The sequence below is a fragment of the Rhopalosiphum padi genome, chromosome 3 (assembly GCF_020882245.1).
Source record: "Rhopalosiphum padi isolate XX-2018 chromosome 3, ASM2088224v1, whole genome shotgun sequence".
Classification (NCBI taxonomy): domain Eukaryota; kingdom Metazoa; phylum Arthropoda; class Insecta; order Hemiptera; family Aphididae; genus Rhopalosiphum; species Rhopalosiphum padi.
In genome coordinates this window covers 30,417,807-30,435,364 of record NC_083599.1, presented here as the reverse complement: position 1 = coordinate 30,435,364, position 17,558 = coordinate 30,417,807, and the positions used below count along the sequence as shown (strand labels likewise).

Here is a 17,558-nt window from a genome sequence, read left to right as displayed (position 1 = left end):
AAAATTACGTCCTTAGGGTTTTTTTTTTTTGTAAAATTTGGAAAAGTTTTTCCGCACCAAAGAGCGTTGCGTTTCAAATTTCCATGCCAACCGGCGGGTCGCGGGAAATGTTTGAGTGTGTATGTGTGTGTGTGTGTGTATGTGTGAGCATGTATGTGTGTGTGTGTCGTGTGCGCGCGCGCTCGCGAGCGTACCGTCCGAGTCGCGTATATAATATTATTATGCGGTATATGCTTGTGTGTGCGCTCGGGCGGGAGCGTACTGCCGTCCTTCGCCACGATTTCCGACTGCTAATCAATTGCGTCAAAAACGAAAAAAATAAATAATAATCATAAAAATACCAACGTCACCGAGTCACTCTTTTTCCAAAACACATCGCCGTGCTTGACCCTGCTCGTTGGTCGTTGACTAGTTTCGCAACACGTGAAACAATTATATGATATTCGATAATATATTACACGTCTATGTGTAGTAACATCGTCGTATAGTGGTCCCCCTGGTCAGTGTACGCACGGAATGAGAAAAAAAAAGAGCACTCCTCGTTGTTTTAACACACACGTGTATAGCTAGGTTCCTGCCTATACTCGTATTTTATAACTAATATATAGAGGTAATACTGGTTTCGGTTCGCGCGCGCGCACATCGGACCTCCTTAAAATTCCGATATAATATTATTATTATGCATTATTATTGATTTGACTTTGACCATACTCAAACACTGTAACACCTGCAACGACGCCATCGGTTTTATTTTTTTGCAAATCGACCGTTTTTGATTTTTATAGGTATCTGCACGAAACACGCCAAATAATATAGGTACACACTATTGCGCGTGTCCATCGTATTATGCAGTATATTACATAGGTAGGTGGGTATAGGTGTACGTGTTAAAATCCATTCGTTTTAAAACCGTCAAATGGTGTACAATTGAACCATTATTGTTAAGTCGAATTTCAGTTTTGTTACGCCCTGTCACGTCCTGTATATCTACCGTACCAATCTATTTATTTTAAATATCCGTATTCTAAAAAAAAAATATATTAAATAATACTATTGCGATCCAATATAAAAAATTACATAGCTTATAATATTATCACGTTCAGTTATCTATCAATAGGATTGAATGCGATATTATAATCGCGAAACTTGTACAGTTAAAAGTGTACACTTGCCTAATTATAACAATATTATTCATATAGTATATTTTCAATAGTGTCACATTACTAAGTATTAAAATGTATAAGCTTATAATATTAAATTTAATTTAAAAAAACGTAACTTCATTGTATTCATGTTATGGTCCATTAGCTATTAACTTATATAAGTTCTATTATTATTGTAAATGTCATTCTATTAAAAAATAAATTCAAAATCATGTCAAATTAAAATATTTTATTTTAACAAAAGAACAGCAATATTGAGGTAAATATCCATGATTATTTGATTAGTTATCAATACTATCATTATTTGTTATTCCAAACCATATGATATTTAGATCATGATCAATTGTAAGTATTGCAACCAATGCAATATATTATATTTTAATACCTAAAACCTTCACTCACTCATAAAATGAACACTATATTTTTAAGAAAAAAAGTATTTCAAAAAATGTCTTTAACTAATCATTAAAAATGTATTGTTTATTTACAATTTTTAGACATCTTTTAAATAGCGTGTAAAATTACCATTAGCTGATATAGTATTATTTCAACATTGATTTAACTTAATTCCTCTATTCCAATTAAAATAAAGAAGTTATAAAAAAAAATAAATACTAAATATACTAAGTAGCAAGTATATTATGTAGATTATATTAAACTAATATAAAAAGGTACTTGAAAATTGGAATTTTGACAAAATATTTACATTTATTTTATTTTGTAAATTTTATAGGTTTTAAGATTTTTAAAAAGAGTACTATGACACCCCAAAAAGTTTTTTTTTTAGACAGGTGCCTTAGAATTAAATGCTTAAATAATATTCTTTTTATAATAGGTCAATTATTCTATCTAATATTAAATATAATGCAATGGTAAACGGATTCTTCTGAATTTAATTATTATCTATGTTATGTATTAGTAAGACTGAGAAAATAGCACAAATGCGGGTATTGAAATTGTCTCCGTAAATCCAAATTAAATTAATTATGAAGACAATTTTAACTTCCGTTTTCCTTGTATTAAGATTTTAATTGTTTGTTAATATTTACGTAGGTACTTACGAGTATTTGCGAGTACGTTTTAGTTTTATTTTTTTTTAATTTGATAATAACGAGTGTATAGTTTATAACAATTATTATATCTTTTACCAGTATTACCTACTAATACTAAAGTTGACAATTTCAAATTATATTTATTAAAATATATATTTCTTATAACATAACGCAATATCAACTAATCTAATATATTATTATAACAGTAAAAGTAATACATTAAATTTCATATTTTATTGTTATAAATTAAGCCATTGAACAATAATTTTAATTCAACATGAAATAGGTATTATAGGGTTAATTCTAGGATTAAATATTTTTCGATATCTGATAATAACCAATAGTTTAATTTTTAAAAGTTGAATGTGAGATTCAATGTATTCTATTTAATTTTAATCTCAAATTATAATGCTTAGAATTTTATTTTATTTAAAAGTTTGCATGATATGCAAAATTAGATATTGATAATTGACAAAGAAATCGAGATAAAAATTTAATAATATTCATAGCAAGGCGATTATAATGATAATAGCGCTTATAATATGTGATACCCATATGGCTTAATATTATATTATAACGGAAATAAATTTTAAGCAATACGAAATTTGCGAGTGAAACTCAAATATTTAGACGGATGTTCAACGCGATAAAGATAATTCATTGACAAAAGAATGTAATATTATAGAAGTAACTATTTTAAAATTGACAATAACAGAATAAAAATAACAAGATTGAGGTAGTCACGGAAATCATAATAGACGTACTTAAGTAGTTAAGTCCAAAGAATTTGAAAAAAAAATACAAACCAATTGAACAATATTAATATAATATTAGAATAAATTGATTAACCAGAAAAATAGATATTATTATGTATTATTATTTTTTTTTAATTACCTGCTACAATTATATATAATCAAAATATTTTTCTTATTATATATTATATATTTTAAGTTTGTATTTATTTGATGAATATGACTGAAAATTGAAATAAAAAAAAAACAAAAGTTACTTATTTTTAAATTCAGCGTTGTTTATTTTTAATATTATTACTAATTTTAATTTAATATTTTAGGTGCTTATTAGTTTTTTATGAGTAAATTGATATTAACTATTTAATTATTTAATTTAACTATTTAATTGGGTGATTTAATAGATAAATTGGACCTAGTATCTTTCAATCTTTGCACAGACATTATTTTAATATAAAGATGGTCACTGTACACTGGTCTTGTGATTAAATAATACATTTCTTCATTAATAAAATATTATTTATTTCAATGTCTGTTTACAATTGACGACAAAAGTATACTGACCACTAGACCAAATAAATATTTTTAGATACCTACTCACTTGTGACCGTTACGTTTGTTGGGTTACATTGGGGTTAGGTAACTAGATAATTTGGCGCGAATCGTTTATACACGCACAATACGGATGATATTCCACCGAGTTTACGTAATCGAGTTGGTTCCAACCAATAGCTGGTAACCAATTGTCAATTGAGCATAACGTTGGTCAGTTTTACTTTCTATATCATAAAAATATCCGTTTTACTTCATCTTACGTATATATTTTTATCTCTAGAAATAATAATTTATCTATTAAAAATGGTACTTGCGTATAATAATTTATGTTTTAATGTTGTCTTTTCATTGGGTTCTTATTATTTTTAATTGCACATGATATACCTATTTTAACTATATATATTATATATTGCGCTAAATTATAATAATTACTCGTTTTTTATACAATTATACCAAAACAATAATACTACACAAACTGAATATATAAATGAATAAATAAATAAGTAGGTATATAAAAGAAGGTAGATATACTAAATTTCTCATTGAATGAAGAATTCTATTCTTATGAAAGTTGTATGAGTGTTTTAATTTTTTTTTTTTTATGTCGATCATATACAGACCATAAAATTATGTAAAGATTTAAAATTATAAATTATAGTAATATTAAAGATTTAATGACACCCCAGCTAAATACTTTAAAATATACGAATTCAATATAATTGTTTTTTAAAAGTATCTAAATTAATCATGATTTATGTCACATAACTTTAAGTTATATAATTTGTATTCATTGATACGACTATAATTTATGAACACTTAATTAATTTTAATAGGCGTTCTTACTTTTAATAAACTAAAACGTTTTTGTCACATTTTTAAATTAAAATGTTATATTGCTAGTTAAGGTGTATTTTTATATACTTGCATCCTTAGTATCTTTAACTTATTATAGTAGAATGTTGTACCCGTGTAGTATGTATATAATATATATCAATAATGTGTATCGTAATAAGTGATAGGTAATAAAACTAAAAAAACATTAAATGTAGCTTACCTATTTTTTTTTAATGTTTGCCAATATTATAATTTATAACCATTATAGGTAAATCTCTATTTATGATTATATAATTACACAATAATTTAGTGAAAAATCAAAACTATTTTGTCTTCTATAAACTTAAAAATATCAAATAATATTACAATATTTTTTAAAATTTAAATGATGTTTACAATCTGTAGATAGATAATAAGAATTGAGTACCTACATTAAGTAAATGCGAGGTGAAATGTTTGAATATTCAAAACATGAAAAGGGAAGATGTCCAGTGGTTTTACCTCTTAGTAAAATTTGGAGCCACGTCTAAATGTGTTTTAATTGTTTAGTAAAAAAAATATTTAATGTCTCGCACATTTTGTATTATTATTGTATAATTTACACATTAATCATTATAGAATAGGTACCTAATAATAAAAAAAACCAACAACAATTGTTATTTAATTCTTTAATTCTTCTTGTCATTATTTGACGATTGAAAAATTCTGAAATAAATAGGTATGTATAATATATAAATAAAAAAATTACGTCTACAAAACTACTCGAACAATAAACATAGTAAACTCGATCATTATAAAATAAATAACTAAAACTAATAAATGTAATTTTGATTAATATGAAACATTAGTGAATTAATATTTTTTTTATTAACTTGGTGTATTGAATCATCATAATTACTATTATAAGATTTTAAATACAATAAATTATAATTTTGAAAATATTAATATCTTTACTTTTAGAGATAAATAACTTATCACCAAAGTTTAGCAGTTATTCTCATCAATCATCACTATAGTGGATAGCGCAGTAAACAACTAAGTATTTATTTTAAGTTAAGCAGTGTTTCGTAAATTATTTTTTTTTTTCACCTCTAGTTGAACTATATTTGTCCTGTTAATAATTTGCATATGGGTTTAACAACCTATAAATTGAGGACAATTATTATAAGATTTATTCCAATGTCACAATCATCCTCGTAAATTGCTTTAAAGACTATTTTAACGATAGCAATATTTTTAAACATCATACAATTACTTACGTCTTACGTATATCGTATATATAATTTGAATACATTTTTAAATATAGAAATAGTATTTTTCTGAAAAATAATTATTATTGATAAAAAGTAACTTCTTAATTATGTCTTCTAAATCTGATTTAAAAATTTGTTATTTTTAAAATTATTGTTAATAAATTGTAGGTCATTCATGATTTCACGAATCATAACTTATTTTTTTTGTGATAAATAAAGACTATAATATTATAATATGTTTTAGTAATATAATAAGTATGATAATTTTCTTAGTTTTCTTATTTTATAAACTCTTATAATGCAAATATTATTGATTACGAATTTTGGACGAAACATTAAATAGGTCATAGTGATATATATTTTTTATTTATAGAAAATTGAATAGAGCAGTATATAAAATTATCTACGATAAAATTATTTTATTAAATTATAAATTTCATTTGTTTTGAATTATAATTTTTTATTATGTCAAGAAACAGCATGTTTAATTCAAGTATTAAATTTAGATTGTACCTAATGACTGATTAGATTATTTTTATTTTAAAAATAAATTTTTGAGTTTCATATAAATATATTCATAGCTATATGTACTTTTCATTAAAATAGATATTTTTTTTGAATTTATAAACAATTAGTTAAAATATATTTGATAGGTAATTAATATTAATTGCATAAATATCAAATGAATAAAAAAAAATATTAAATAAGTACCTTAATAATATATTATGTATAATGTAATACAAGGATACCTAGGTACAGAAGTATATTTTTAAACAATAAAACATAATATTATTATTATTTAAAACATATAAATTAAATGTAAATGAGAATTTCATAGAATAAAATACCTTCATTAGATAGTAAATTATTTGATACTTGTTTTTCTATGTTTAGAATTAGTCTATATTGCAATGTAAATAAATGTTCGGTCCTAATATGAAAAACGACAAGAAATATTTGGCCATCGATATTTAATTATAGGAGACAATCGTTTCTTGGATATTTGGTTACCAACTAGTGGTAATGATAATTAATTAGCCTTTGATGCTACGTTACAAAATATAATTTATATTAATATAGGTAACCCAAACCTACTGTATAGACAATTAAGTATTAACTATACTATTGCAAGTGGGCTGGGGTTAATAAATTACACTCGTCAGGTCAAACGACTAAAATGTAATGTACCTTAGACTCTAATTGCTCGCGCCTATTTTATAATGTGTCAGAGAGAAGCAATTGTATTGTCTTTGGAAACCAGCATGTAAATTAATACAGTTGTTTAAATTATATTCAAAACAGCTCAGTAAAACTTTTCTAAGAAAAACATATTCTAAACAGGAATAGGTAATGATAATGTTTTATATCATCATAAATGAATTACGAGTAATAATGTTATAATTTTTGTATATCGAAGTATTTTATACTACTATGATCCATATATTATAAATTTATAAGTTTACAATTTAATTTTTTATTTAAAAAAAATTAAAAATACGTAACAGACAATTTTTGTTTTTATTTTCTAAAGACATTTTGTCATTTTATTATAAATAAATATTAGCAAGTGGTTTATACTCATTTTAACACTAGCATTAACTGTGTGTCAGTGATTCTCTCTTTTAACGTTATATTTTTACTACATTTTTAAATCTTATTTATAATTTAAATGTTTTCTTTATATTTAAATATTAATGTTAACTCTAGCTTCTAGATTGTCTATTTTGTATGAACTTTTTAGATTTTACTTTAAAGTAAACGACACATGTGTTCAAATTTTGTCTTTGTCCTTGTCGTCTTGGTCGTTTTATGATTCTGTTTGATGAATGGCACACGAGCATATTATTAAAGAATACTTTCACCAACAGTGGCCACAGACCAAACGCGTCGTCGCACACGTCTATTTTTTATTATTATTATTATTATTATTCTTTTTTTTTTTTGTAACGCTAGTCTATTATACTCGTAGTTATACACTATACAGAGTGTTCTTACTTAGTATTTTCATACTTCTATTTTATAATACTAAATATAAATAGTGATAGTTTATTTTATGTATAAAGAGTGTACTAAAATTATATTTAGAAATTATAAAATCACAAATGTATACTTTTTGTTAGGTATATATTATATTTATGTGTCATAATTATTTATTTGTATTTAAATTTTAATTTATTTATCAACTATATTAAATCATAAATGCATATAATAATATTGTGTATATGTTTAATAAAAATGTCGTAAAATATTTAAACGTGGTGGTTTTTAAATAACTCTTACATCACCGTGTACTTTTTATGAAGAATTTTTTAAATCCGTTTTGATATACATAAAATTATACCACCTACATCCAACCATAGTTTCTAATAGGACAGGTTTTGTGTAAAATACAGTTATTTCTTACACTAACCGTTAACTTAAAGTAATTACTGAACCATGTTATACTTATTTTTTTTTATTTGAGTGCTCGATAAAATTAAAAATAATATTTTACTAATTAATTAACTGTGAACAATGATGTACCTATTTTGTATTTACCATTAGTAGCAAAGTTGTGGAACACATTCGGTCCTGTTGATATGGCAAATGACGAGTATTGAATTGTATGAGACCTATATTATGTATGTACTAACATACTTCATAATATATTTTTATGAATAGGTACTAAAATAACTTTTTACTCTTTCGCCATCGTCTATGCTGCGATACGATGGTTATTTCTTGTGATATTTTTTATTTTTGTTTAATAAATGACAGCAGCTAAAGCAACTATTCTCAGAGATATTGGTAATGGCTTTGACGACATTGCACCATGTTGGGTTGGCGAGGGAAACATAGAGACTGTGAATAAAATAAATAAAAATAAAAATGCATACAATAAAGAGTGAAAACCAGTTCCGGGGATCGTGTGATGTAGAGAGCGTCGATAATATTGTGTAGGCATATATGAAATCCATAATAAACACACATATTTCACCGCACTCAAACCTACATGGCTACATCAAACCGGAGTGACTTACCGTAGATGACTTTTTTATACAGACTAGGGATAAATACGTTTAAAAAATTATAGGGATAATGTGATAACTAAGCAATTATTGTATTGTTATAATTAAATGTTTTAATAAATATTATTATATAACTATTTAAACTTTGTTTCATTTATTAATTATGCCCTAAAATGTAGTTGGGTACTAAGTTGATAATAATACTAAATTATATTACTAACAATAATAATTTATCATCTGGATTCATATAATAATTGGCATATACATTCTCATAAACTAGCGGAGTAAATATTTCCTAAATTGTCTATAACCGAAAAAATATGAATTCTTCTGTGTATTTAAAAACATAGATATTACTAACAATAGCTTAACTGTTTTAGATGATAATCAACGTACCGTTGGTTGACATGGCTAATGTGGATGCTAAAAAAATATACGGATGGACGTGGAGCAAATCGGACAGTTGAATGACACCGACTGCGGTTTTGTGTGTGAGGCTGGCGAAGAAGCGTCGGGAAACACCATGTGGTTTGGCGTAAAATGGCTGATCCAAATAAGAGTAAAGCGCTGTATTCGTCCGGGGTGGCATTCCTAGGGTTCGCGTGTTTTGCACTAGCCGCCACTGCTATTGGGTTGCCATTATGGGGTTACTACGAAAATCCTCAAGGTAAGTTTCAATTATGGTGTAGTAAACTAATACGATAGATATATTGTGTAAATGTGCTAATCTGAGTTTTAAATTATTTATACGTTATTGAAAAAAGTTAAAAATACTCAAAATATACATAGTTTTTACATTTTATAATATGATCGGATTCATACCTAATGTATACCTACCTAAATAACGTATAAATTCCGTATTCGATTTTAATTTAATTATTGTACTTTTATTTATTTCTCAAAATAAAATAATAATAATGGTCCACAGTGAGACTATCATATGATTATATTATGTAAAAGTTAAGTAGAAATTCAGTAAAATTAATTATTATAATTGTACATACGTAGTATATTTTATCTGTGTAATAATAGATCCGTGTAAGGTATTAATGTATTATATTATAATACCTATTTAGGTACTAATTTGAGTTGTATGTATTTATGCTTTGTTTATTGTTTGAAATATTCATGATGATTTATTAATCAGAGCCATTTTACCTCACAAGTCACAGTATTTTCTTGACAAAACAACATTGTTACACCTGTCAACCATTTTACTAGAGAACTGTTTAAAAACCCAAACCACAAGATTAGCATATCAACAGACAACAATTGTTTATTTTTCAATCAATAACTTTCATAAGAGCTTAATGTTATTTGCCAAGTTTTCAATAAATTCAGATAAACTAATTTATTCTGACAGTTTCCATCAACTCTATTTTTCGATTTAATGGGGCCGTACATAAATATTTATTAGGTATACTAGTATGAGTTTTTATGATCAAATAAAGAGAAATTATTCATCTTTCAGACCAACTTATTTTTCTTAAACACCATTATTGTGTGTAATATTTGTTTAGTTCTTAATCTGTATTTAATATATTTTAGTATAATTTTGAATGTCCAATCGACAATCCATCAATATATTTATTCTAGAATGCATTGGGAATTTATTTATTAATTATATTAATTATATTTTTTTTATTATAAAGTTTAAGTAGTATTATAAGTATTCACCTATATAGTCAATAGGATAAATTTTGTACATAAACAATTAGGTATCTAGCTAATAATTTAATATGATTCTTATTATATTTTTTGGGAGTAAACCTCGGAGTAAACATTCACCTAAATTACTCAGTATTTTAAATTAAATTTATGATAATTTTGAAATTTATAAAATTTTTGTTTATACTTAAATGTTCTAAAATTATTTAGTTAGGTTATGTTATTATAAATAAAATAAAAAAAAATTAATGCTACAACAAGCATCTTATATGAATACAATTCATAAGAATCATAACACATGATTACATGACTAAATATTAAATTTAATAGTACTCTCTTAATATATTTATTTTGATTTTGATTATTAATAAAGTGAATATTAATTTAGTATATTATATTGATGACCATGAACAAGTAATAGTAAACTTGAACAAATTATTTTTATTTTTACAAGTGAGTAAAGTCAATGATGAACTCGAACTTAAGCTAACTTAGGATAAGTTGGGAGAGATACATAATATAAATAAATGTATCAACTTTCGTGACCTCAATTAGCTTATTTTGTCAATTTATAGATAAAAATACATATTAAATTGCTTAACTCAAATTTCAATGTGTAAGTGAGTAACTATGTATGTGAGGAAACTTACGCAGCTCTACACCAAACCCTCACTCAATCGTATTTGATTGGATACAACTAGTCTAATATTTGCTAAAATATTCAATTGTTACTTCACTATAGTCTGTGCATGTATATAAATTCAAGGACATAATATTATATTATGTTCTAAAATATATTTAATGAATTAAGTATACGTATATAATAATATAATATATATATTATACATTATTTTTATCAAACTAGGTCAATTTATTGTTTTTATTAACAGACAATATAGTTAGACATCGACGAAAAACAAATTATATGGTATTTTTTTATAGTTTTTCGGAGGTCTTTAATAGTTAAAATTGAAAACAACGAAAACTTAAGTTTCTCATAGTTTATACGTGTCTCGTTAAAAATGCAATACACAACATAATAGTTGCGGTAATAATAATAATGTTGATAATAGTAATGGTTTTTACAATTTACCAAAGTAAATTACTTTTTTTTTAATAACTGTAATATAATATTTTTGAAATTAATTATACTTCATCAATATTAAAGTTATAATTTTATATTTGTACATGGGATCTTTTTTAATTGTAAACTTATAAATGTTATACTGGATAAATGGATAATGGATATACAACATTTATCATTTCTACAATTTGTATGTATACTCGTTCAATTTATTACCCATCTAATAACTATAATACGTAATAACAATCTAGGATGATTATAATAATTTTGTCCGTTATTAATAGTGATAGTTTTTCATATTTTAGAATAATTTCTTAAATAATAATTACTTGCATATAAAAATAAATTCAATGAGTAAACATAAAAATAAAATACCTAAAGATTTTTCATTAATTATGATTCATTGTGTGTGACTCATTAAAATATTGTCGTTTGCTTAATGGACACGTAGAGTTGATTATACAATTGTATCAATAACCTGTATAGATCATCGTAGTATTTTAATGTGTAATTGTTTAACAGTTTTTATTTCATAATATTATATAGTTTCTTTTTATGTTGCTTAGAAATTACTTTACCTGATAAAAATATTTTTGGTATGTTATAACTATTATATTATAGTTCTTGGTATGTTTTATGATTTAATAGGATTAAATTCCATTACCTACTATGACATAATACTTTTTATGTTTGTAAAATATAATTCAATCATAGAGTATACAAATATACAATTAGAACACTATGATTGTGTGGAAAATTTTTATTTTCCTTATATAATACATTTATTGTTTTGAATATGAATATAAATTTGATTATTGTAATAGTTGTGTAAATATCATGCATGTTTTGTATTAAGTATTAAAATCCTCGCATAAATGCATCGTAAAATCGTTAAGTAGGTACAATAAGTTTTTTATTTACTAATATTAAAATTAAAATTTATACAATTAAATACTTATTTCTTGTTGAAATTTTAAGCATTTTAACAACAGGCAATAGCTAATTATTTGTATTATAATTATTAAGGTCAGACTTTATAAAATATTTTATGACAGAAACAATATGTGTTTTGAAAAATTAATAAGCATTTATATAATACCAATTGTGATAATGTTTTTGGAAGAGTCTATTAATTTGTCTATGATGAGTGTTTTTAGGTATGTGTAATTTAGTGAATATTTAGATAATTTTTGAATTTTTACGTTTTTATACAGTTTTTTTGTTATCCAAATTTATTGATGTAGTACATTTGAAAAAACAGGAGTGATATTGTAAAATAAATGACCAAGTAAGTAGGTTATAAATTAAAGAACTTCAATAGGTTTTAATTTATATATTATGTAGATCGTAGTATATTATGTAGTTTCTAGACTGAACATTGTCTGCAGAGCCGGATTAAAGTGGGGCAGAAGGGGCATCTGCTCCCGGGCGCAAGATTTTAAAGGCGCAAAGTTTTGAAATATTGTAGGTGTGAAAAAACTATTAGCGATTATGACAGTGTACACGGCGCGCAAACTCACATACTTTCCACGAATTTACCGATATCTGAATTACAAGTAATAACTACAGTCACAATGTCCACGTAATAATAATTATTATTAAACGACTATATAATATAGATAACATTTCCACCGACAACTTCGACCAATCGGTTTATTCAAACGTAGTAGTCGAGCTTTTTGCAATCTACTCTTTCAAAAGAAAAATTAAATTGATTTGCTATTCTATATTGAAAATGTTTTACTTGAATCTATGTCATGGGATGAATGTATTGACCAATTCGCTAAACAAAAATCAAGAAAAGCGTTTTTATAAAAATATTATAAATAATAAAAATAAAATAATTTACTTACATAATTAATCCCAGTATTTTATATATCATTTTAATAAATAAATTAAAATTAAATTAAATCATGTTTACAAAATTGTTATTTTAATAAATGTATTTACATTGTTTATTGTTTAGGTATACATATAGTAATATTAAAAAGATTGTTAATATATTATTTCAATATATTTCTAATATTTAATAAATGCCAAATTATAGTAAAACAATGTTGTTTATAAAAAAGTAGTTCTTAATTTTAGGTAGGTTTGCCCCGGGGCGCAAAATATCTTAATCCGGCCCTGATTGTCTGTAATTTGTAAATTACAATTTCAACACATCAACTACGAATCAAGATGTCAAGAACTTTATACACCTACAACAGATTTATACATAATACTATGTATTTAAAAAAATAATATTTATAATGTGATAAGAAAATATAACGATGACAGCAATTTCAAAATTTTTGAGAAAAACACTGAAAGCGTTCGCTAGGTCATACACATGTGGGCCACATGTTTGATACAATAATACCACTTTCGTATTAAATAACTTGCAGTTTATTTCGAAACTAGAAAAAATATTAAAAATCAGGAGATTAATGAAAATAAAATTTTGAAACGTTAATATTTTCAGAAAAATGAACTCTATACAAAATGGTTATCTTCAATTTTTTTTAAATAATTAAATAAAAATATATATTTTTTTAACTTTTTTACCAAAACATTAAAATAAATTAAAACATGAAATATTTGTAGTTATTATCCCCGTGAATCTTATTAAAACCCAGAATAATACATCCATTATTTCAGGAGATATCGCAATGGGTAAATACTCACGGGACATTCTGTATAAATCATAACTGATGACTCGAGTCTTAAAATTAAATGGTTTATAGACGATCTACGTTGTAAGGGGTTTAAAGATCTCAAGACTTTATTTATAAACCGTGAATCGTACAATAATAATATTTTTAAACAGATAATAATTAATTTAATGAATAATAAATATTATCAGAAAATGTTTTTTAACAATTATTATTATATTTAGCAACCTACCTATAGGTTATTATTATAAATAAATATGCAATATAGCTAAAATATAAATAAAGTATAGTACATAATAAATTCTATTAGATAATAGAAAATTAAGTATCTAGGTCAAGGAAATGGGTGACAATTGACTTAAAGGACAGTTATAAATGATGTTCGTAAATTATTATATGATTATTAATTATATGGTGACATCTAACTATTTATTGAACCCGTTCAAAAAAATGAAAATAAAGAAAATAAAAATCGTTGATAATTGTACTTAACTAAATTACATTTTAAAAAGTAAAAAAGTTTTATTAAATATAACATCAAGAATAATCTATTTAATAATTTAAAATTATAATAATTTCTTGTAATACTTTAATATTCTATGTTAATAATAAATTAAATACCTAAATATTATTTTAAGATTGATATGTAAAAATAAAATTGTGCGGAGCTAATTCAATATTTTCAACGTTGTTACATTCAGTACTAGTGGTAAAATGTTGGTAAATTATGATTCCTAAATAAATTCTGAATCTATTATTTCTAAATTCAATGAAAAAATAACAATAATTGTTTAAAACAATTTCATTTTTAGATTACATTCAAAATATAATTAATCTTTCATTATTTATGTTTGATATTTTATTTAGTTCTTTTTTAAAAACAATTTTTATTTTTTTCTATTAAATTTTAAATTTATAAAATTAATTTTAGAACAAATTAATAAGATAATCCATCATACTTGTACTCGTATGACTGCCTAATAATGATAAATTTACGTAATTCATTATGATATTACGTGGTTATTATCTGAAATCCCGAAATAATGATATAAAATCATATATAATCATAATAGTTATTTTATTAACTGTAAAAATGACAATTTTATATATAAAAATATTCGATATTTGTGAGTCGAAAAAAAATTAATGTGTGAGTCATCCGTCAGCGACCTATGAAAATATAAGTAAAAAACGAAGTTTAGTAGTTATTGAATTTATAAAGATAAAGAACGAAGGAAGTAAGAAATAACCATAAATGTATATAAATATATATATATATATATATATATAAATTTTAATTTTATTATTTAAGCAACTACTTTTTGTAAAAATGGGTAAGTGTGAAATCCTTCACATACATTTTTAAAGGGTTTGATATATGGGCAATTCCCGTGTCAGTATTACATTATAGTATAAATACAAGATCATATTATATATAAATTTTTATGTAATATTTTTTTCAATTTACAACATATTATAACTTAAATAATTTAATTTTTTTTTAAATTAAAACTTGACATTTTTATAAAAAATAAATTCATGCATATGTATTTTTGATATTTTGAGGTTGCTGTAAGATAATCTTATAAAGAATTTTTAACTAAATATTAAAATTGTTGATCGAACATTTTTATCAACACTAATGAAAAAAATAAATTAAAAATATAAATGCCTGTATATAGCTTAAAATTAGTTATAATTAGGTAGGTATTTTATAATTGAATATGATAAAAAACGATTTTAAGCTGAGGTGTTTGTCTGGCTTTATGTTTACAAAATAATTGATGAATAAATTACTTTGAAAATTCGAACATTTATGAATAAGTAAATTTGTTATTGCATTTTCATATTTTTTAGTTGCCGTTAAAATGATATGTTGGGAACCTTGTACTAAATTATCCAACTTTTTTACTCGTAATTAAAAATTATATCATAGATAAGTTGAGTAAAAACTAAAAACATTCTTATGTGTATAAATTGCTCGAAAAAAACAAAATAGTATAAAATATATTTAATACAAATTTCAAGTCTATGGTTATTTGGTTTTACATAATAATAAAAAATCTAAAATTATTATTTTCCAAAACAATGTTTGCGTTATGATTTCGGATTATCTTATAAAATTAAAATATTAGTAGTAGGTAATTTCTATTTTTTAACCCTTCGGCCAAGTAACAATTATATTCAATTGGAATACTCCACGAAGTGAAATATTTCAAATATTAAAGAATTGTTTGCTCTATAGAAAGTATGTTCAGAGTTTATACACAATAAATAAAATTAAAAACATCATTGTTAAAACAATACATTCATAGCTCCTCTCAGAAGCGAATATTATGAAATTTTAACTACAAAAGAATTCGTAATCTTGTTGACGTTTGTCCAAATTCTAATTTGAAACGTTCATAAAAAATAAATGTGAATTCAAATTAACTTTTTTTTTTTAATTCTAAAATAAGAAAAAACTTCTGATGAATTTTGTTTAACATATTCAAGATTTTTGACTGGAAATAAAAATATTGCTATCAACATTTAAAAAAAAAAAAAAATTCGAAGATGTTGTATGTCTATAAACAGCTTTAAAATTCACAAACTATTTAATAAAAGTTTCAAGTACCTGAAGTACCTTCTATTATTCATTCCTGAATTAGAACAAAATAAATCTAAACCTGTCAAAATTTATTGTTGTATAATAAATGTTGTTGCTTTTCCTTTTATTAGATTTAGAAAACTGTTTTGGTCTTGCAAAAAACTTAAAAATGAATAAAATAATCCCAAAAAGATTGTTCTTTTATTTAAAATATATAGGCACGGTTTATTTTTATAAGTATTTGAAGTTAAAATTTTGACAAATTTCGTCTAACTCGTAATCTTTTTCAAATTGTAATTTAATAGTAAAATACACTACTTTAAAAGCAACATAAAAAAACTTATCATGAAATAAACTTAGTGATGTAGGTTTTCAGATCATTTACGCTAAAAATTAAATTCTCATTTAACACATTCACTATGGCAGTAACTCACTATATATCTATATTGTACAGTAGAGCCATTCTACTACCTTTTTTATCAACGTTAATTTTATTCCAAATTTTCCATTATTTTTTAGTTTTTTCGCTGTTTTCGAGAAAAGTACGTTGATATTTTTTGGATTTTATCCCTCCAAGTACCAACTAAACTTATAATCTTTTCAAAAAAAAAAAATATTTTTTTTAAATGTTAGGTTTCATAAAATTAAATCTGCCACATGCGTATAAATACCGAGTTAAGTTTATTCAATGCAGTATTTCGTCCCTACGCATCTCTCCGTTAAATAATATTTATAAATATAATTACAATTCTATAACATGGCAGTTGATTATGACCTTGGTAATATCAAGAATTTTAAAGTGTTTGTGTATTTTACACATCAGGTCTTTGACATAAAGTTAATGAAGTTTTTTTTATTAATTTCAGTTGTCACAAGAAATTCCCCCTTAAAGGAACTTCTTGACATTTTCTATTTTGTTTAAAATTAAAGCCGAAACAAATTGGTATT

At 24.0% G+C, this 17,558-nt stretch overlaps 1 protein-coding gene across 1 annotated transcript in view; it reads left to right on the top strand.

Annotated features, from left to right (window-relative positions):
* Positions 1 to 17,558, top strand: part of LOC132924508 (uncharacterized) — a 40,665-nt gene that overhangs the window by 693 nt on the left and 22,414 nt on the right. The window contains exon 2 of the mRNA XM_060988873.1: positions 8,995 to 9,281. Coding sequence (XP_060844856.1) covers positions 9,155 to 9,281 — 127 coding nt within the window. The 5' untranslated portion in view covers positions 8,995 to 9,154. The remainder of the gene's footprint in view (positions 1 to 8,994; positions 9,282 to 17,558) is intronic.